General features: G+C 34.4%; 1 protein-coding gene across 10 annotated transcripts in view; it reads left to right on the forward strand.

Annotated features, from left to right (window-relative positions):
• The window catches only part of ptprub (protein tyrosine phosphatase receptor type Ub), a 445,346-nt gene that overhangs the window by 411,742 nt on the left and 9,360 nt on the right, over positions 1-24,244 (forward strand). For all 10 annotated transcript variants that reach the window (XM_056474629.1, XM_056474631.1, XM_056474632.1 and 7 more), the window contains 4 exons: positions 2,915-3,064; positions 10,039-10,353; positions 13,082-13,207; positions 18,195-18,352. In XM_056474629.1, the coding sequence (XP_056330604.1) occupies positions 2,915-3,064; positions 10,039-10,353; positions 13,082-13,207; positions 18,195-18,352 (749 nt within the window). The remainder of the gene's footprint in view (positions 1-2,914; positions 3,065-10,038; positions 10,354-13,081; positions 13,208-18,194; positions 18,353-24,244) is intronic.

Below are 24,244 nucleotides of genomic sequence, written 5' to 3' on the forward strand. Positions count from 1 at the left end.
CTGCGGAGGCTTGTGCCTTTGCTTAGATCTTCTGAAATTAGCATATTCAAACTTTATTATGCAAATCCCACCATCATTTGACTGTTTAAAACATTAGTAATTATTTACCAGATGCTTTAATTAAATCCATCCGCGAGTGTTTGTTTATGTAGAGCGATGTATACACTCGCAGCGCATTTTGAAACATGCAACAATTTTTGTTTACATTCGAAACGCAGAGGTTAAACAAATTCGGCTATTGCTGTCTATTTACTCGTCCTTTATCTTGTGTTCATTGTGTCTCTTCCAGTCCTGTTTTTTCTGTTCTCCTTGTTCTTGTCCTGATCTGTTCTCACTTCATCTCTCAAGTGTGTTTTCTCAAAGGAAAATAGAGGCAGTGGCTTCTCCAAAAATCCAAAACTAAAACTAAGGAAATAATATAAAATGCGACATTGAAGCACAAAACCAGCCATAAATTTTATGAAACTGAGATTTATGCATCACTTTAAAAAAATAAATAAATATGTTTTCCATGGATGTATGGTTTTTTAGTATAGGACAATGTTAGCCTGAGAAACAATTATTTGATAATCTGGAATCTGAGGGTTCCAAAAATCTAAATATTGGGAAAAATAACTTTTAAAATTGAAAAAATGAAGTTCTCATTAATGCATATTTCTAGTTAAAGTTTTGAAAAGCAGGAGATTTACATAATTTCTTAATGGAAAATTATCCTTTATTAACATTGATTTTTGCCATACAAAATATGGAAAACATTCAGGGGCGATTTTGGGATTTTCATTTTAGGGGGGGCTCAGCTCCTTATATATTATAACGAATATAAAACAATTATATATAAGCTCAACAAACCCGTTTAATGTATTTAAAACCACTTTATATGTTCATTTATATAGTACATTTTTTGTTTCCATGTGTTTAATAAATAAAACTGACACTTTTCTGGCATACATATAGTATATTCTATATTTTTTAAATCTACAGGCTAATTCACATATTTCATGACCTGAATCATTAAAATAAGAAATACTCTAAAATCTCTAGACATAATAGTTTTAATAACTCATTTCTAATAACTGATTTATTTTGTCTTTGCCATGATGACAGTAAAAAATATTTGACTAGATATTTTTCAAGACACTTCTACAGCCTAAAGTGACATTTAAGGCTTAACTAAGTTAATTAGGTTAACTAGGCAGGTTAGGGTAATTAGGCAAGTTTTTGTATAACGATGGTTTGTTCTGTGGACGATTGAAAAAAAAAATATAGCTTAAAGGGGCTAATAATTTTGACCTTAAAATGGTTTGAAAAAAATTAAAAACGTCTTTTATTCTAGCCGAAATAAAACAAATAAGACTTTCTCCAGAAGAAAAAATATTATCAGACATACTGTGAAAATTTTCTTGCTCTGTTAAACATCATTTGGGAAATACTTAAAAAAAGATTCAAAGGGGGGCTAATATTTCTGACTTCAACTGTGTGTGTGTGTGTGTGTGTGTGTATATATATATATATATATATATATATATATATATATATATATATATATATATATATATATATATATATATATATATATATATATATATATATATACAGCAGATAGTTCTACAGATGGAGACTTTGCTTGAACTCATTTTGAAATAAAAGTGAAAAATCACAGGAAGCAGTGACTCTATTTCACTGTTATTGGACCCAGTTAATGCGTTAATGTATTGCCTAATGCCCACAAAAGCATATCCACATGATTGCGTCAAGCTGAATGGAATAATTACACAGCAGAAGACTTACCCACGTGCACATTATCACTTTCAGTCAAGTCTGAATCTGAATTTGAAATTTACCACAGATAAGATATAAGCCAAGCTTCTGACTGATGGCAAAAGTTCTAGAATCCATCACAGCTTACATTGGCCAAAGACCGCCCACTGACATGTAAAGCAACCAATCACATTTTGTTTTCAATAGCTTCATGTTTACTGGCATGAACATTTAAACCCAACAGTAAAGGATGCAAGTTAAGATAGATTGAATATACGGCATTATTATTTTTTATTTCATTAATACTATTATTATTACATTATTATTATTATTATTATTATTATTATTATGACATTATTATTATATACTTATGTATTTATTTATTTATTAATTTATTTGAATACAACAAATATTATTATAATTGTCATGGCTGTTTATACACATTTATTTATTTATTTATTTATTTATTTATTTATTTATTTATTTATTTATTTGAATACTACAAATATTATAATTGTCATAGCTGTTCTTACATATGTATTAATTAATTAATTCATTTATTTATTTATTTATTTATTTATTTATTTGCATACTACAAATATTGTAATTGTCATGGCTGTTCATAAACATTTATGTATTTGTTTATTTATTTATTTATTTAATTATTTATTTGAATACTACAACTATTATTCAAATTGTTATGGCAGTTCATACACATTCCTGTTATTTCCATTTCTGGTCTATTGCTGTTTATGTGTTCTGTGTTTACCTGTTGTATGTGTTGTGATATAATAAAAAAAAAAAATTAATAAATTAAAATTAAATAAAAATAAAGTGTCTGAATCCTGGTTGCCAAAAAAAGAAAAATAAATAGTAGAAAAGTATCTTCAGTTGTACCGTGAACTTCACAAAAGCGTTTAGTTGAACATAATAAGTGTATTTTGTCAGTGTTATGACCATTTTTTACAAACTTTGTTACGAACAATTTCCAAGAGTGAGCTTGACATCACAGGTCGAACTTTAAAAAGTAACGATACAAGTAAATTACATTGAATTTATCCAACGAAATGCCAATTTTAAGTGTTTCCCTTTATTTCTTTGTCTTTCTTTTTGTACTGTAAGCATCAAAGCCAAAGGTCTTTTTCTCTCTCTACAGGAGCAGTACATATTCATTCACGATGCCATCTTGGAGGCGTGCCTGTGTGGGGAGACGGCCATTCCAGTAAATGAGTTTGCTCTGGCTTATAAAGAGATGCTGCGGGTGGATTCTCAGAGCAACTCTTCACAGCTGCGAGAGGAGTTCCAGGTTTTTGGCTTTACTTGCATTAATACGTTGTGTAGTGTATATTTAATATATTGTCATTTTTATTAAATTGTGATCGCGTTGGTGCAAAACCACAATTACTGTGCATATGAAATATTACATACAGTCTCTTCTGATTGGCTGTCATTGTGTCACTTCGCAAGGTGGTTTTGGATTCAATGATGAATTTCAGTGACAAATTGCTTGTCACTGGAAATCTGCCACATCACACCTGGTGATAGAAACAGCTCCGTTCTCACAGGTTTCTCTTGCCCATCCTTCAATATCAGTTTCTGTGCAAAGTGAAATGCTGCATACACAGTTAAAGCCATCCAAGGTTCCTCCTTTTTTGCTATATATATATATATATATAGATTTTTTTATTATTTATTTATTTATTTTTTGAGGATTTTTTTACATTTTGACATTGTGCTTGCGCTGTATACCTTTCTTTCTTTGTCACATATGAATAATGGTGAACAGCAAACAAAATCAAGCTTAAGAAAATTACAGGTGGTCCCATAAAAAAAAATCTGACCTTTACCCAGTCTTATGTGAATTTAAATAGCGCCAATAGTAGACTTACTGGCCACTTTATTAGGGACACATTTTTAACTCTTTGTTAATGCTAGTATTTAATAAGTCAATCAAATGGCAAAAACTTTAGTTTAGATGTTAGATATGATTCAAACTAAACATTAGAATTGGCAGGAAATGTAAGTGAAAGTGGCATGGTTTATCATGGTCGATGGCTGATGTACTGTACTGGGATTTTAAAGAGAATGGTCTGAAAAAGAAAAATATACCCAGTGAAAAACATTTATTTGGGTAAAAATGCCTTGTTTTGGGCAGAGGAGAATGACTAGACTTAACTCAAATAACCATTGGCTACTACCAAGGTCTGAAGAAGAGCATCTCTGAATGCACATCATGACCAAACTTGAAGCAAATGAGTTACACAAGCAGAAAAGGAGCACTTCAGTGCCACTCCTGTTAGCTGAGAACCACAAATCGAGGTTACAGTTCGAGAAACTGAACTGAAAAGAAGATTGGAAAAAAGTTACCTTGTCTAATGAGCAGGACCAGACAGAATCTGCAGACCTTTTTTCTTATTTTTGCATAGAATTTTGTCCAAAACATCTTTTTCTATTTTTCTAAGCATAAAGGAACTAAAAATCCGTAATGGATTAAATAAAAAGTAATGCTTTTTAACCTTCATTTAAATTTTACAATGCAATCCAATTCGAAAGAACAAAAAAGAAATCTACAGTTAATCTTCCATATACAATTACTAAAAGACTAGAATTAAGACTAGAAAAAGACTATTCTAGAATTCTACTGAAATTAATATAAAACTGAAAAAAGAGTCAAATTCTGCTGCAACATTTAGGTGGTATAGTCAGAATTTGGAGTGAACATCAAAAAGCATGGATTAATTGTGATTTATGCCAACAGTTCTGACTGTTGGTGTTGTGATAGTGTGGGGGAGATTTTCTTGGTGAATTTGGTTTTCTTGGTGGGCCCCTTAGTACCAGCGGGCATCATTAAACACCACAGCCTGACCATCGTTGCTGACCATGTCATCTCTTTATGACCACAGTAAATCCATTTCTGATGGCTACCTCCAGCAGATAGTGCAAAAATATATTCAAAAAGGCAGCTACACCAAAGCTCCAAAAAATACCAATTTATTAAATTAAAAATGCTAACACAAAGTGTGTAACACTTTGAGCACATCATCAGACAGACAGTGACCTCCAGCAGACAGGAAATTATATATAACAAAGCTCGAATCATCACAGACTAGTTCTTTGAACATAAAAGTGAGATTTTTACTGAAATGTCCTCCACAGTTACCAGAACTCAACCCAATTGAGCACCTTTGGAGCAGGATGGTCAAATGCATGAAATATACAGCAACTGTGTAGTGTCATCGGTTCAGTATCGACCAAAATCTCTCTGTAATGTATTCAGAATCTTGATGAATCTATGACATGAGGATTAAGGCAGTTCTGAAGGAAATTATTGATCCAACCCAGTGCTAACAAAATTTACCTATTAATTTAAAGTGGCCAATAAGTGTTTTTACCTCAGAGAAAAACTAAAGAGATTGAAATTGTGTCATATTTATTTTTATTTCTCACAACTTGTGTGCTTTTCCTGACAAAGCTGCAGTGAATAGCCACACTAATGAAGTTTCATGAACGCACAATTGTGTGCAGAAGACCGGCTGCCCAAGGTCAATATTTTTTAGCATATTTCTCTAATTTTAAAACTAAAATACTCTTTTTTTTTTTATTTTTCCAAGTGTAATTAACTCCCTATGAAGTTCCATAAATGTGAATTTGCTCAGTAGAGCACAGCAAGGTCGACAGCGGCAGTCAAACAAGACGCCGAGCTTCACAAAGTGTGAATTGCATGCTGCCCTATAGATTAATGATCAATGCTGTTGAATAAATGTATTGAAGTGTGGCCAGACGTTCAAAGCTCATTTAAATAATCTTTTCGACTCAAAAACAAAAGGCTCGAATGGAGAACTCGCCAACAAAAGATGCCTGCAGCGGCACAAGACCCTTCTGTAGTGTACAGTACACACTCCTACACACATTACAAAATGATTTAGAGAAAGCAAAGCGGCAATAAATGACAGAACTATTTTCAAGCTAGAACATTTTTCATTTAGTTTGTATAGCAATGTGGGCATATTAGGCGAAGGTTCTTCAGTAAGAGACTATTAGTGATAGAAGTTTAATCGATAATTGTTTCCTGCTGAACATAAATAAGAAAGGTGGCAGTGCAGAACGTATAACAGAAGAAATACCTTTCATTCCTCCTCCATCGGGAGCAGTAGTCAGTCGTGTTTCACTTTGCCACAGATCTCCAGGGAGCGAAAGGCCAGTGAAGGTTATTTAATAAAAGATGTACAACTCCACGCGTGTCGCTGAGAATACTTTTATTGATTCAGAGAGAGGCAGACTGAACTATTCTTGCTCTCCTGTGCTCACCTCAACAGTGAAGTTTTTTCTTTCGTAGATTTTAGGTGAATTATAATGCACTCATTATGAGCAGTTTCTTGAAACAGAAGCAAAGGAATGCAGATTTCAGTGTGTAGATTTTTCTATAGCTATGACGTGCTAATGGATTTTTTTTTTTTTTGCATTAAAAAATCTTAGCTGTGAATAAACTTGGTGTGATTGTGCATTATTGTTTGGACAAGTCAGATTTAATGCTATTTAAGACTGAATGTAAAAGCTGTTGGTGGAGTTGGCCACATCTGTAGTCAACAGATGCACAGTACTATTAGTGCGTAATGGAAATCTCCATAATCACCAGTGTGCCAGCAGGAATTTCTTTCTTTCTTTCTTTCTTTCTTTCTTTCTTTCTTTCTTTCTTTCTTTCTTTCTTTCTTTCTTTTCTTTCTTTCTTTCTTTTTCTTTCTTTCTTTCTTTCTTTCTTTCTTTCTTTCTCTCTTTCTTTCTTTCTTTCTTATTCCCTTTTAAACCTGGTGTTTTTTATGTTCTCATTTAGGCTTTTTATTTGCTGTCTTTAATTTGCTTCATTTACTGAAATAAAATTTGGTCTTTTGAGATAAATATGGCTTGATGTGCTTCCCGATCCTCAAAAATATGAATTAACATATTTTACTATCATAAATGTACCTGCTTGTTTGTCTTATAATTTCAGATTAATTATTTTTCTTTTGAAATTATTATTAAAAGAAGTATTATTATTATTATTATTATTATTATTATTATCATCATCATAATCATTTAGCATACATTTTCTCTCTTCCTACAGTAGATTACATGTTAAAGCTTGTAGACAAATTTTTATACTCCAAGAAATGCCATTCTGTATTGAAATAATATCAGTGATTCATGCAAATATAAGTATAAATCAGGCTAAACTCTGTAGTCAGATCTGCAGTCTATGGTCTTAAATATACGTTTTATATATACTATATATAAATCGGAAAGCATTCTTGAAGATTTTCTATGTCTGTACTTAAGAATGTTCTGCAGTATTGTAATTCATTGATGAACCAGATTAAATTCTGTTTAAAGATAGTAGGAAAGCCTCTTGAGAATTTAAATGACTGTTCGTATTACAAGAACCTCACAAATCTGGCAAGGAACCGTAGTCATGTGTTGAATCATGAATTTATACAGTTAAGTGAAGTTTTACAAACAAATTTTGAGAGGAGCATGTGAGATGATTGATAGCAGCTTGCCTCTCATCCGTAATCAGAAGTAATCCAATCAGATTGATTTAAGCTTATAATAAATAGACCGATTTCACCCTACAAACCTGCTATTAGTGTCAAGCAATATCTAGTGTGAACTCTTGAAAGTCTAACCATTGAATTAGAGTTCAAAGTTTTAATAAAGTGAAATTAAAAAAGTAATATGTATATCAGGCTGTCTTGGAGCTAAATACGGTCAGTGTAAAATGATTTTTACACTGTACATTGTACTACATTGTAAAATAATCTTTGTCTCTTTGTAAGTATTTATCATGCTGTTATGCAAGAAAAAAATGCAAGATACAAGTCTGACAATAAAGTTTCGTATTCTATTATAAACAAGCTATCATACAATAACACAGCAGTTTTACCTCATCTGTATACATTATTGTAGTAAACAAAAACAACAGATTTTAAATGTTCAAGTCAATTCAAGTCAAGTCAAGCTTCATTGTCATTCCGCTAAGTGTAGACATACAGAGAAATGAAATGTCATGTCCCACAGGACAACGGTGCTGCATAAATTAATCATAAATTCAAACACAACACTGGACATAAGAGCTATTTTTAAAAACCTATATGCATAACTAACATTATATATAAAATATATATAATAAACATAAATAAACATACTATAAAATACTTAACTGTACACATAAGACTTAACTATACACATAAGATACTTAACTATACACATAAGATACTTAACTATACACATAAGATACTTAACTACGCACATAAGACTTAACCATACACATAAGACACTTAACTATAAACATAAGACTTAAGTATACATATAAGATACTAAAATATACACATAAGATACTTAACTATACACATAAGATACTTAACTATAAACATAAGGCTTAACCATACACATAAGATACTTAACTATAAACATAAGACTTAAGTATACACATAAGATACTAAACTATACACATAAGATACTTAACTGCACACATAAGATACTTAACTATACACATAAGACTTAACCATACACATAAGATACTTAACTATACACATAAGACTTAACCATACACAAAAGATACTTAACTATGAACATGACTTAACTATACATTTAAGATACTTAACTATACACATAAGATACTAAACTCTACACATAAGATACTTAACTGTACACATGATATACTTAACTATACACATAAGATACTTAACTATACACATAAGACTTAACCATACACATAAGATACTTAACTATAAACATAAGACTTAAGTATACACATAAGATACTAAACTATACACAGATTATACTTAACTATACACATAAGACTTGACTATACACCTAAGATACTTAACTATACACATAAAATACTTAACTATACACATAAGATACTTAACTATAAACATAAGACTTAAGTATACACATAAGATACTAAACTATACACATAAGATACTTAACTGCACACATAAGATACTTAACTATACACATAAGACTTAACCATACACATAAGATACTTAACTATACACATAAGACTTAACCATACACAAAAGATACTTAACTATGAACATAAGACTTAACTATACATTTAAGATACTTAACTATACACATAAGATACTAAACTCTACACATAAGATACTTAACTGTACACATGATATACTTAACTATACACATAAGATACTTAACTATACACATAAGACTTAACCATACACATAAGATACTTAACTATAAACATAAGACTTAAGTATACACATAAGATACTAAACTATACACAGATTATACTTAACTATACACATAAGACTTGACTATACACCTAAGATACTTAACTATACACATAAAATACTTAACTATACACATAAGAAACTCAACTATACACATAAGATACTTAACTATAAACCTAAGACTTAAGTATACACATAAGATACTAAACTATACACATAAGATACTCAACTATACACATAAGATACTTAACTATACACATAAGACTTAACCATACACATAAGATACTTAACTATACACATAACATACTAAACTATACACATAAGATACTAAACTATACACATAAGATACTTAACTATACACATAAGATACTAAACTATACACATAAGATACTTAACTATACACATAAGACTTAACTATACACATAAGATACTTAACTATACACATAAGACTCTTTAACTATACACATAAAACTTAACTATACACATACGACTCTTAACTATACACATAAAACTTAACTATACACATAAGATACTTAACTATACACTTAAGATACTTAACTATACACATAAGATACTAAACTATACACATAAGACATAACTATACACATAAGATACTTAACTATACACATAAGATACTAAACTACACATAAGACATAACTATACTCATAAGATACTTAACTTTACACATAACACTTAACTATACACATAAGACAGGCTATACAAAAACTTTTACATGAGACTGAATAATGTTGTGCAGAATATTGTGCAAGAGAGGTATTAAAGGTGAATATTGTGTTTCCTTATTGACTTCTTGTAAGACGGAGTTTAGATAAAGTGTCCGGTCTAAAAGAGAGAAGACCATTTCTACAGGTGGTTTGTCAAGCCCACTCACCTGTATAAAGCACAATTTGCAATGCACAATGCTTCCAAGAGACATGGAGGGATTACAAAAATGTCATCATCACAATAAAGTCATGAATGAAAACCCACACTAAAGCCTAAATCATGTTTAGCATCTCCTAAACATCCATGTTTCATTTTTTTTCTCCCTCAGACGCTAAACTCTGTGACACCTCATCTGGATGTGGAGGAGTGCAGCATCGCCTTGTTACCACGAAACCGAGAGAAGAACCGCAGCATGGATGTTCTCCCACCGGACAGAGCCCTCGCTTTCCTGGTCACCACCGAGGGTGAGAGTAACAACTACATTAACGCAGCACTGATGGATAGCTTCCACCGGCCTGCTGCCTTCATCGTAACCCCCCATCCGTTGCCCGGCACCACCTCTGACTTCTGGAGACTTGTGTTTGACTACGGCTGCACCTCTGTGGTCATGCTGAATCAGCTCAACCAGTCCAACTCTGCCTGGGTAAGCCAAAACATCTTGACCGCCACCAGAAGTTTCACTAAATTCAGCGCTCAAGAGGACTTTTTAGGGTTTTACTTAAGAACACATCTTTATCGGTTGCTTTTTTGTGTGCATTCGCATCGACGCACGTCCTTTGAAGTCGTTTAAGCTATTTTGTCCCCGGCTTCTCTTAATCTCTCTGTGAAATGTTCTATATTCATAAGCCTATAGTCAAGTCTCATTTACATACAGCTTTCCTTTGAGTAGCGGAGTTGTGTTCCGGTGCTCTTTTCGATCACGGCTCTCTGAAAACCCTGACGTGCGCTAACATGCCGGCAGTTACTCAGTGTCACTGTCGCCGCCGATCTGTTCGTGGTGGATTAACGTTTCTCCCTCTTCTTCATTCGCATGATTGCTCTCCGCAGTCCATAAGTATTAATATTTATCACCTCACTTGCCTTGCTGTCATTAATGTTCTTCCTTTTTCTCGCTGTCGCTAGATGTTTTTTTTTCCAGCTCAGTTCAGTATGGTGACTGCACTTCATATGTATTGATGTTCAATTGTAAAGCTGTGTTATATTCAGTATACTGTAGAGAGGGGTCAGAATATTTAAAACCTTTTTTTCCCATTCAGAATTCTCTAGAACTTAAGAGTCCTGTGAGAATCCCTTTCTCTTTCTTCTTTTTATCACAGAGTATAGTTTTTTTAATGAACCCCTGCTTCCAGCTTCCAATACTCATTTTTTTCCTCTTCTGCACAATCCTGCTTCCTCCAAAACCTTTTTCCACTGTATTATTCCTTCTTAAAAAAAGAAAGAAAAAAAAAATGTTTCTGTAGGTCTTAGGAAGGTCTTAAATGCCTGAAAGGCCTAGGTGACCCTAAAATGTAAATCTGGTGTTAATTCACTTTCCTTCAGGCTGTCCAAGGTGTGGGTGACTTTTTCTTAAATATAAAATGAAAGAAGATTTTAATCTGGTCCTTGGTGATATAAATAATGCAAATCAGTAGTCTCTGACTCTTCCGAAATGGTATCCAATTGCACAGCCTGATTGTTTTGATTCATAAAACCTCAGGATATGTGGCATGGTGGCTCAGTGGTTAGCACTGTTGCCTCACAGCAAGAAGGTCACTTGTTCGAGGCCCGGCTGGGCCAGTTGGCATTTCGGTGTGGAGTTTGGATGTTCTCCCCATGTTCACGTGGGTTTCCTCCGAGTGCCGTATCTCATCCCACAGTCCAAAAAACGTGCGCTATAAGTGAATTAGGTAAACAAAATTGACAGTAGTGTATGAGTGTGTGTGTGAATGAGCGTGTATTGGTGTTTCCCAGTACTGGATTGTGGCTGGAAGGGAATTCCTTCGTAAAACATATGCTGGAATAGTTGGTGGTTCATTCTGCTGTGGCAACCCCAGATAAATAAGGGATTAAGCCAAAAGAAAATGAATGAATGAAACATCAGTATAGTCTTAAAAACCTCAATTATATTGATTAAAATAAGAGTGTGGATGGCAAACATCTTCAGGAATACAAAGATAATACATTTAAAGTCAAGTTACAAACTACAAACCACAAAATTTCAACAAAATGTTAGATTTTTTTATGTCTCTTGATTTTGTCCTTCTTATTAAAATGTTATTTAAGATTCATTTGGGTTAACAAATTTTTACACCGTGATCTTAAATTATTTTGCTAGATTAGTTCCAGTTTTTGCTTTGGTACTGACGAATCTTACAAATATCTTATTGTATAGCATCTTACAGAATGAGTGAGCGATTTGAGAAAAATCAAATGTCTCCATTGGAGAAAAATATAAATTTACAATTTATGCTTTTATTTTGGGGAGACTTGACTATTGCGACTCTTTGTATCAGTCAAAATGCCCTGAATAGACAGCAATTGTTCCAAAATGCGGCTGCGAGACTTCTGACAGGGACTCATATCCCCAGTTCTTTCCTCTCTGCCTGGCTAGGTTAGGTCATGGTTAGGTCACGGATTGATTTTAAATTATTATTTTTTGTTTATAAATCCTTAAAGGGTCTGGCACCATCTTATTTATCAGATCTTCGACATGTATATGATCCTGGTAGGTCACTAAGGTCATCTGATCAGTTTTTTTTCTTTCTGTACCAAGGTCCATGGCTTTTGCTTATGGTTACCTCCCCAAAACACTGAAACAAGCTTTCACCCCAGATTATACACGCTCCAACTTTATTTGTTTTTAAATACCTACTGAAACGGCATCTTTGTTCTTTTGCATTTGAGCCTTTTTAATGCTGAGAGGTTTGTCTTATGTTTTAGTTGTTATGTATGTGCTGTATAACTTGTTATTTTAATTAGTATCGGTTGTGTTCAGCACTTTGGGCAATGTCGTGTTGTAAAATAAAGTGCTATATAAATAAACTAACTAACTGGTTTATCAGAAGGTACAGCAAAAGATATTTCCGTGTTAGGCCAATGATTTAAAAGTAAATGAAAAGTTGATTTGACTTCATTTTATTGAACTTTGAAGCATTTTTATACAAGGCATTTAAATCTTTATTACTTGGTCTTAAAAATCTTAAATTTACCTTCATAAAACCTCCAGAAACTCTGTTTAAACATTCCATAATGTGAAACAGTGATTCAAACACCTTCACGAAAGAAACATGCCCTTGAAAAATTCGTGTAACGCCAAATTATAGCTTGTAACACATTTTAAATCAGTTTGTCTTCCTTCTGTATATTCATTGCTTCTGTCTTTCTCTCTGCAGCCGTGTGTGCAGTACTGGCCTGAACCAGGTCTTCAGCAGTATGGGCCTATGCAAGTGGAGTTTCTATCCATGTCTGCAGATGAGGACATCATCACCCGACTTTTCAGAGTCAAAAATGTGACGCGAGTGAGTGAGACTCTTCTCTCTTCAGCATAGTGCATTGTAGCTGTAGCAGACCCATAAAATACCCTGAAGTTAACAAAGTTAATCACATATTCATCATTTTTCCTTCCGAAAATTGCTATAATTGAGCAATTATGGCAAATTGTGCTTTATAGAAACATTTGCAAGTAAAGTTTACTGAAGTTTAAATCTATTTGGCCTTCTAAAGGTACAAATAAGGTAAAAAGTCTTCCTGCTGAGCAAATGAGCCTTATAATATTCCTTCTAAAAAATATGCTGTAGAATCAGAGTAATTTCCTGGGAGAATTCCTCATATTACCACCACAGGGCTTTAATGATATTCTGCGATAATACATTTTTCATACCTTGGAACCGGTTGATCATTATGTTGTGCCTTTTAACCGTCAGCTTAATTCTGCAAGTTGAAAGTGTGGAAACGGAGACTTTTATGTAATCTTTGAAAAGCTCCAAAAGCTGCCTATTGTGTTGCTCTGTTAGCCACGTTACATTGGGATCACAGTTTAATAGACTACAAGATAAAGTGGTATAATAAATAGGGTTTGTCAGTCCAATATATTTCGTCAGGCAAAGCTACAAGAGCAATTAAAGAACAGAGGAAAAGTCATTTCAAAATATCCATTTTCATACCATCAGCACAACACTTCATATGGTACCACAGGACGGATGCTGAAATAAGTTTTCATAAGCCTGCGAAGATATGAAACATACATTAATGAGCGTGCCACGGAAGGTCATTTTTACCACTTTCAATTTGCCCCAGCCTGTCATTATTGCATGGGCTAATTTTGTTCTGTTTTTCCCTGTGTATGTTTGATGGCAGTTCTCTTCGCCTAATAGACGTCTGCATTTTTCTCTGGGCTCGGTGTGCTTTTGACAGATGTCACAGTGTTGTAATGCTTTGACGTTTCTGTGGAACGTTAGAGACTAAGAGATTGAGTGGGGGAAAGGCATTTCCAGCTCTATAGAGGGAATTAAGGGGTGTGTGGATGTGATTCTGTGTGTCTATGTGTGTGTTTTTCCAAACGTGTTGGCTCTAGTACAGTATTTAGATGGGGGGAAGATAATATTAGTGTTTTAGTTTAACACTTATGTTTTTAAAGTGTGAATTCTGTCTGCCACGCAAACATGTCCACATTAATTAAGTATTTGTTTGCACTTGTGCCATTAAAATGTGCAATCTATTTGAGATGTAGACGTGTTTGCTCATAATAAGTTTTCTTTTTTAACACATATGCTTTTAAACTGCACTATATATATGCTGTGTAAACATGTCGGCTTATAATAAGTAAAAAAAAAAAAAAAAACACACAGTAGGCTTTTTTAAGCTATGCGATTTATCTGCTGTGTTGACATGTTGGCTTATAAGATTTTTTTTTTTACATAAATGCTTTTAAACGACATTTTATCTGCTGTGTACATGTCATCCTATTTATTTTACATTTATTTTTTAACCTGTATGCTCTTAAAACTGCATTTTAAACTGCCCTGTAGACATGTTGACGTATGCATTTTTCTGTAAAATTTTATCTGCTGTGTAGATATGTTTTGAACTTTGCATTTTATCTGCCGTGCATGTGCGTGTCACCTTATAATTGTGTTTGTGTGCGTGCGTGCGTGCATGTGTGTGTGTGCATACAAATTTAAAGGGGTGGTCCAGTATGATATCATATTTTAAACTTTAGTTGATGTGTAATGTAAATGTGTGAACATAAACAACATCTCTGAATGTAATGCGCTCAAAGTTCAATTCAAATGGAGAAACTGGCTTTTAGTTAGGAGTTAGCTTAGCAAAGCCTACAGCAAACAAGGTTTGGGGACTACAAAAAAGTACATCCAGGTTAGTGAGATTACAAACGCTTCAGGTTACACGCATTCACCATGCGCATAAACCCCCTTGCAGCGAAGGGGCGTGGCCAGAGGTGCTGTAATATTATAGCAGAGAAAACTAAAATGGCATCCAAACGCTGATATTTCCACAGAGCTTCTTCTGTTTCTATATTTGGGCTTCCAAAGCACAAAACACAATAATAGAAGTGCTTACAATTTAATTTTAATTCTGTTCCAGAGAATTATAATATATATATATATATATATATATATATATATATATATATATATATATATATATATATATATATATATATATATATATATATATATATATATATATATATATATATATATATATATAGCTAGCATTTGACAAAGGATAGTTTCCAGAATCTCTCCCAGTTCATTGCTGATTTGGCTAAAAACTCCTCAAAGAAGGAGCAGCTCCAACCATAATAGCAGAAGCTGTGGATTGTGAGCCTCAACCTCTAAGTATTTTTGTTTTTGTTAAAACTGATCTATTACATGCATAGTTTAGTGTTAATGATATGTTGTAGCAAGGACAAAAAGGATGTAAACAATGGCAAATGCTGTTCGGCACCGTTAACAATTTAGCTAAAATTCATATTTATCCGTCAAACCCTTGTAAACACCCACAATCTTCACCAATACTGCAGTGTCTCTATGCAACCGCTTTCTGTGCATTATAAATCTCAAATAACAAGCTTGCAAAAGAATGTTTCATATTACTTACACATGCTTATTCTGAATATATGTGAAAGACACTTGTCAGATTTTATTTTAGAGAGCAGGTGTGAGGTTTAGCTGTGTCCTTTTCATTTTCTGTCTGGTTCAGGCTACTCTACTGTCTGCTTCAGGCTACAGCTACTCTGACTGACAGTATTTACACAGCAGAGGTACAGCGCATGCTATTAGAGGCCTGACACTTTTCCTGGTGATGTGGAGCCAATCCGCAAATCACAGCACATTATGTTAACTGACCAATCAGAGCCTCTTGAGGGCGGGCCTTTCAGAGGAACTAGGAAATATGACAGTATTTTTTTATGTTAGCTGAGTAGCTGTATATAATCAAAGTAAGTTTTATGAAAAAATACAAATGAAGCATGAGCACACATTGCTTTGCATCTAATAAACACAACCAAGCCTAAAATACACTCTGGACCACCCCTTTATAATATGGGCTTGAAAATGGGTAAATTTACATTTTATTTTTACATAGTAAGGAGAAGCTTGGATTTTTCAGTGGGTAATTATACAATAGCTAACATTAAAAACATATGATACTTTCAACCCAGGCCCATTCTGAAAACATAGTCACATGGACGTTTCTGGAGACTGCGAAATACATACCGGGAGGTACGTATTTTTGCAGTTTTTGTTTTCGCGAATCCACAAGAGGCCGCTGTGTGCGCTTTTTCATATCTCAAATTTCTCGCACGAGTGCCGTTCATGCCCACGTTGTTCTTGTGTAAACCCACCAGAGGCCGCTGTCGACCGAGCATCTGTCTGACTGACTGGATGACCGACTGGCCAGCCGACCAATCCTCCTCCTTCCTTAAACCCAACTAAACTGATTTTTACCACGTTTTCGGATTTTACCACATTCTCACCCTGTTAGTCAGTCGTTCATTTTATTTTTTGGATTCTGTTTTTGTCTTACCTGATTTCTGGAACCGCTCTTCCCTGCACTCGAACCCCGTCGTCGTGGTCATCTCCTCTCTGCGTCTCAAGTCCGCCAACGTACACGACGAGCTAACTGGACAAACTGGTTGCGGCGGAAAAGCCCTCCACACGGGTAAGCTGTCAGCCGGTAAACGCGAAAAGGAATGGCGTCACACCGCCCCGTAGCGTTCATTTAAAAAAAATAAAATGCAGCAATACGTACCCCCGGCTACATGATTCATAGTTTCCAACATTGTCCGCGGGACTACGTTTTCAGAATGAGCCTGGGTTGGATACTTTATGTAGTTGGAATGAACCAGCAATTTAATTATTTATTTATTTTATTATTTTTTTATACTGATAGATATGAATTGTTTCCAATACTAATAAAATTTCTTACTTTGCTTGAACTTTTGACATTAAAATAGAAAGTTTTACTCATTATTTAAGTCAGCAAAGTTTTACATTAAACTATGTTAGGGTTTGTACATGTAATTAGTTCATTGATTAAGTAAACATTTACATTGAATTTAAATTGGATAAATTAGCGATTAGCATTTTTACATACAGTAAAGATCAACGTTTGATTATGCAGCAAAAACTACACAGTGCCTTTACAATGCTAAGAACATTAGAGGAACAGTTTCCAAACCAAAAGGAAACATTGCATTTCATCATTCATAGAAATAGAAACCATTCCTAAAATATAATCTGCTGTCACTCATTTTTGCATTTCATTGTCACAACTGGTTAGGACAAAAGCTCTGATTAACAAGGAAACGATACCATTTATTGCGTTTTGTTGCGTGGCGTCTGGTTGGGACACATTGTTAGCTGTAAAATGTCATTTCAGTTCTCCATTACTGTTACTTAACACACAAAAACCAACAGAACAATGTGCTGAAAGCCACCATACTACACAATTTAGATTCAATAAGGGTAATTATTATCAGTCAATATGACTAGATTTCCCTTAAAGTTCCTTTAATTTGTAAGTAACTTAATAATACTGTATGTCCTAGTTTGCCCTTATTCTTCCATCTTCTGTATTCCCAATCAAGTATTTACAAATTGGAAGAACATTTTGAGAGAAAAAATTCTGAATTTTGAAATATATATGTGTCACTCAACTATGGTCAGTATGTTCACTTCCTCCCAACAACCCTGAGGGCAGTTTTGGGGTGTGCCTCAGGGCTGTTTATTAATCCAACCATCGTTTCAAGCCAAAAAGCGTCAGTACCAGGGCCAACCGTACAGTATTTCTTCCCCACCCGACTGAAACTCTTTCCCAGCAGACTCATTCATCACAACCTAAACCCTGCTGACTTGGCACTACTGAGACCTCAGCTTGGAGAACAGTGCTACGCTACTGTACACATTCATAAACAAGTCCTAATGCACAGCTGGCATTGTGTTACTGATTGTGACCTTTCCTTTTTTTTTTTTCCATGTGAAGCTGCAGGAGGGTCAGCTGGTCGTGTGCCAGTTCCAGTTCCTACGCTGGTCTGCGTATCGTGATGTGCCTGACTCCAAAAAGGCCTTCCTCAACCTGCTGGCCAGCGTTCAGAAGTGGCAGAGGGAGTGTGGAGAAGGCCGCACGGTGGTCCACTGCCTGTAAGTAGTATTAGGACACATCCTTCGCAATCCATTGAAGAACAAATAATGTTTTATTGATTTACAGCATCTGAAAAATGTAACACCTGCTGACATTCATTTTGAGCAAAATACCCTGTTATTCTATTTTAAAGGTTCCAAATTAGGTTTTGAAGGTCTCCTGCAGTTGTTTTATATCCATTCAAGATGAAAAACAAACACTTGTTTTTTGGGGTTTTTTTTTCCCACAATGTACATTGCAGCATGTTCTTATTTCTCACAGTGTCTGAAATGGCTTGTTCAAGGATCCTTTATATCTAAACCCCGCCTCTTTGACAGTCGTCTTTGCTCTGATTGGTTATCTGTTTGCATAAAACATCAGAAATTCATTCATTCATTTTCCTTCAGCTTAGTCCCTTTATTCATCAGGGGTCACCAACTTATCCAGCAGATGTTTTACGCAGCAGATGTCCTTCCAGCTGCAATACAGTACTAGGAAACATCCATACACACTCATTCACAACAGAAAATTTAGTTTATTCAATTCACCTACACCGCATGTCTTTGGACTGTGGGGGAAACTGGAGTAACCAGAGAAAACACACGTCAACACGGGGAGAACATGCAAACTCCACACAGAAATACCGACTGACCTAGCCGGGGCTTGAACCAGCGACCTTCTTGCTGTGAGGCGAAAGTCACCGTGTCGCCCTTATTGATCAAATTCTTACATTAAATTTTTCTATTTGTCATAAAAAAATTGTGGCTTTTATCCACAATGACACATTAAATAGATAAGAAGTGACAGTAAAGATCATTTACTTTATATTAAAATATTTTTACTTAAATATTTATGTTTTATCTAATTATTTTTGTTATATCATTATTTTATGTAATGTTCTAATCCGGAAGCTTCCACAGGACCTAAATAAATAATGACATTAACATTACCAATAGTGCCAGTTTTATAGTATCAACTCCAACTCTAAGTACTAAGAGTGTCAACAACACAAACCAGCAGTGGTAAAGCGAGTTACGTAATGATTTTACTTTTCTAAGTAACGAGTGAAGTAACACATTACTTAAAAAAAATTGAGTAATAATATTTGAGTTACAGTTTTAAAAATGTAACTCGAGTTACTTTTTAGATTAATTAATTCGCTTTTAACAAATAGTTTGCTGAATTAAAATTGAATCACACTCAATGAGAGAATGAACTCCCTGTGGGAACAGACAGAATCCAAGATGGCAGAGCCTTACATTTCTGTGATGGAAGTATTCATATTATTTTGAATACATGGAAGAAAGTGGGGTCGTCTCAATGGACAGTGATTTTACTGAACTAATAAGATAAAAATATAAAATTAGCAAACACATTGCTTTCAACTTTAATTAATGTGTATATATGGCATGTATAGCCTCAGGAAGTTCTCTGTAGGTAACATTATTCAATTTTTTTTTTAAGGTAAATGAGTGTGTAGGTTGTACAGTGTGTCTGCAGAGCTCCTCTATTTTAAAAAAATACTCTGTAAGTTCTGAAAGAGATCAAGCTTCAGGCATAAAAAGGTAACTAAAAAGTATCTCAAAAGTAATGTAACGCATTACTTTCCATAAAAGTAATTAAATAATACGGCTAGTTACTTTTTGGGGGAGTAACTTAGTATTGCAATGCATTACTTTCAAAATTAACTTTCCTCAAAACTGTAAACCAGCATTTGAAACTGAAAGTTGACTTTATTTTAAATGCAGCCAGTGAAGACTATAGGCTGTTTGTTTGTTACGGTTTGTTACAAACCTGCATAAAAGTATTACTGGAATCAACAATGACTCTTTTCAGACATTTAGAATCGGTTCTTTTCTCTTTTTTTAAATATTATATTGTGAACATTTTAATTTTGTAGAACTTCTACAGAAATAGTTACATTAAACACTAGATGACGACAGATAATATCCGGATTAGCACAATAGGGGCACATTATGTGAATTATTACATTTGAATTCATATCTAGTTTTGGCCGGCACGGTGGTTCAGGGGTCATCACTATCGCCTCACAACAAAAAGGTCACTGATCTGAGTCCCAGTTTCTGTGTGAAGTTTGCATCTACCTGTGTTCGTGTGGGTTTCCTCCGGACGCTCCGGTTTCCCCCACAGTCCAAAGACATGCGCTATAGGTGAATTGAATAAACCAAATTGGCCGTAGTGTATGTGTGTGTGTGAATGAGTGTGTATGGATGTTTCCTACTGCTGAGTTGCAGCTGCAAGCCGCTGCGTAAAACATATGCCGGAATAGTTGGTGGTTTATTCTGCTGTGGTGACCTCTGAAACTAAGCCGTAGGAAAATGAATGAATTAATAAATATTTAGTTTGTTCCTGATTTCGAAAATATATATTTATTGGTGGACAAGAGGACTCCATTGTATCTATAAATTCAATTGTGGCTAATAAAACAGATTGAGTAATCTTCAAATTCATATAGCTTACAATTCAATTAGATTCTGTAATTGTTTTGCGTTAGCTGATTTTAATTAGATAGCCCGATCAAACATTTGCTCCTTTTGAGTGTATTCTGATATTTCTCTGTAAATGGTTTGTTTATACTGTGATCTGCCATAAATGCTAATCAGATAAAGACAAATGATTCAATGTAGGAAAAGAAAGAAATCAGCCTAATGATGTGATCCTGCTGTGTTCAACTATATCTTTTCCGCCACATGTCTTCTATAGCGTGTCACTGATTGATGTTTCCCCAAGCTGGTGAAGCAAATTGATAGCTTTTTTTCTGCTTGCACAGTGAGATGCATGTCTGGTCTAGCAGGTGCACCAGTGCGCTCTTCATTAGTTATACAGGTAGTGGAAGATCCATGAGCTAGTGCATTTCAACAACTTTGCTGTTTTTTGTTTTTGTTTGGTTTTTTTTTTACAGAATTTTTAAACATGGCCTTGAAGAATACAACTAGATTGAGCTGGATATATTCCACTCGAAATTGATTTTGACTATGAATTGGAACTACTGGAATTGGAGTTAAAATTGACACTAATGTTCAAAGTTTCAGTAATCTTTTAGAAAGCAAGTTGAAAAAATCAACACTTCTGTGAGATCTTTTGTTTTGTTTTGTTTTGTTTTGTTTTTTGTTTTGTTTTGTTTTGTTTTGTTTTGTTTTGTTTTGTTTTGTTTTGTTTTGTTTTGTTTGTTTTGTTTTGTTTTGTTTTGTTTCGTTTCGTTTCGTTTCGTTTCGTTTCGTTGAACAAGTTTATACATTTATTCAGCAAGGATGCATTAAATTGATCAGAAGTGACAGTAACTATACCTAACTATGCCTATTCAAATTTTAGTAACAACATATAATAACTTGACTTCTAGTTGATCATTTGGTATCAGAAGTGGCTTATGTGAAATAAAAGCCTCTAGATTACTCTTATTTTACCAAAATAAAATATGATCATGCCTTTATTTTTAATATATTAATTAGGACAGTAAGGTCTGGTGACTGGACTGGCCAATCCTGGAGCACCTTGACCTTCTTTGCTTTCAGGAACTTTGATGTAGAGGCTGAAGTATGAGAAGGAGCGCTATCCTGCCGAAGAATTTGCCCTCTCCTGTGGTTTGTAATGTAATGGGCAGCACACATGTCTTGATACCTCAGGCTGTTGATGTTGCCATCCACACTGCAGATCTCTCGCACGCCATCATACTGAATGTAACCCCAAACCATTATTTTTTCTTCACCAAACTTGACTGATTTTTGTGAGAATCTTGGGTCCATGCATGTTCCAGTAGGTCTTCTGCAGTATTTGTGATGATTGGGATGCAGTTCAACAGATGATTCATCATCAAAATCGACCTTCTGCCACTTTTCCAAATGATCAACTAGTAGTCAAGTTATTATTGTTATTCTTACAACTGTGATCAATGACAAGACTTTTGTCAGGTAGGGTATATATAATATATTATGCAGTACAACTTTTTCAGAACTAATAAAAAATATGAAATATTACTTAAGCACCAGATTAAAAGTTCTGAAAGTTCATGTCACAAAATCAAGTTCATGAAATGCTATGTTATCACAGAAATAAGTTACACTTTTAAATATAAAAATAAAACAGTTATTATAAATAGTATTCATGTTTCACAATATTTTCCCAGTGATGGGTTGCAGCTGGAAGGGCATCCGCTGCGTAAAACATATGCTGGACAAGTTGGCGGTTCATTCCGCTGTGGCGACCCCTGATTAGTAAAGGGACTAAGCTGAAAATGAATGAATGAATGAATGAATGTTTCCCAATATTACCTTTTTCAGAGACTTTTTTTGTTTTTATCAAACCTGTGCAGTTTAGATGAGCCAAAGCAGCTTCTTTCAAAAACTTTGAATGGTTGTGTATATGAACTAAATTCAGGAAAAGGCAGTTTGGTTAAAATTTGAATGGTGCTTTGTAATATTTAAATAAAATAGTGGCATGAGGAAAAAAAATGTATAAGCCAATTCAAACATAAGAGAACAAAAGGGAAAGATAAAAGCACCATAACACTGAAGAGCAGAAATAAATGAGCTAATCAAAGAGCAGTCATTCTGTATGATAAAAATTAAAAGATAAAGGTCTAGGCATAAGAGAATAGATGAGAGAATTATTTTAACAATGGCGGAATCTGATAATGACACTAACTGGATTTGAACCATGATTGCCTACAAACAGAAGTGCATTTCACAAGAGCACATGGACTGTCCATCAGGTCCTGTTCTGGCCTTGTATATTGTTGAAGTGTCAGCTCCTCTGTGTGGCCCCTGTGAAAGCCATTGTGCCCTTGACCAGCACACTTAATCCTTGTCTTCACAAAGTATTATTTGTATCTGCTGTGACCTCTCTCTGTTTGCCAGTCAGCCAGATAAGAGATAGCAATATGCAAAATTATAAATTACTGTGTACCTTTGCAAACAAATAAGGAACAAGATCCCGATGCAAACAATTAAAAATGTGTTTGAGCACATACCCAGAATAAATGATCTTAGCCAAGGTGTTAAAGGTATAGTTCACCCAAATATTAATTTACTCACACCCAAGTGGATCCAAACCTTTATGAGTTTCTTTCTTCTGTTGAACTCAAAAGAAAATATTTTTTAAAAATCCAAAACCTGTAATCATTGACTTTCTTGGTATTTGGATGTCAAAACTGCGGAAGTCAATAGCTACACGTTTTTGTTTTCCTTCAAAATATCTTATTCTGTGTTTAGCTGTCAACGAGCTTAGAATCCCCAAGAGGCGAAACTCAATAGAATGTTCCAAAGCAACAGCAGCGCCCAGCGGTTCCGCCATTCTAGAGTGAAAGCGATCAGCCGTCCTTTGTTATTGCTGTCGCGATGGCAAGCAGCTGCTTTGTTTTTTTTATTTTATTAATTTAAAAAGCGCCTCAAAGCTGAAATACAACCTGAAAGACGACAATACAACACTTAAAATCATAGACTGGTGATTATCAGCACTTTTAATAGTTTATTTTACAGACATATGGCTCTATTTTGACGATCCATGCACAAAGTGCAAAGCGCAGGGCGCAAATGCATTAAGGGCGTGTCAGAATCCACTTTTGCTATTTTAAGGACCAAAAAACCTCTTTGCGTCGCGATGCATGGTCTAACAGGGTTGAGCTTATTCTCTTAAAGAGTTATAGGTGTGTATTGATAATAAACAATCAGCCTCATCTACCATTCCCTTTAAGAGTCAGTTGCGTTGTGCCTTGGTGCATTTGCTATTTACATGGCAGACTTTGAAAGTGGAAAAACTGAACACTTCACTAGCGAGAAAACAGTTAAACAGAGCATCTACAGCGCAAGATTGAGAGATGAGCCTCCTCATTATTTACTTTCACTCTTGTGGATAAGGAAACGTCTTATACGTAATTAATTTCGTTTGTTAAGCGC

Source organism: Danio aesculapii, chromosome 16, assembly GCF_903798145.1.
Source record: "Danio aesculapii chromosome 16, fDanAes4.1, whole genome shotgun sequence".
Taxonomy (NCBI): domain Eukaryota; kingdom Metazoa; phylum Chordata; class Actinopteri; order Cypriniformes; family Danionidae; genus Danio; species Danio aesculapii.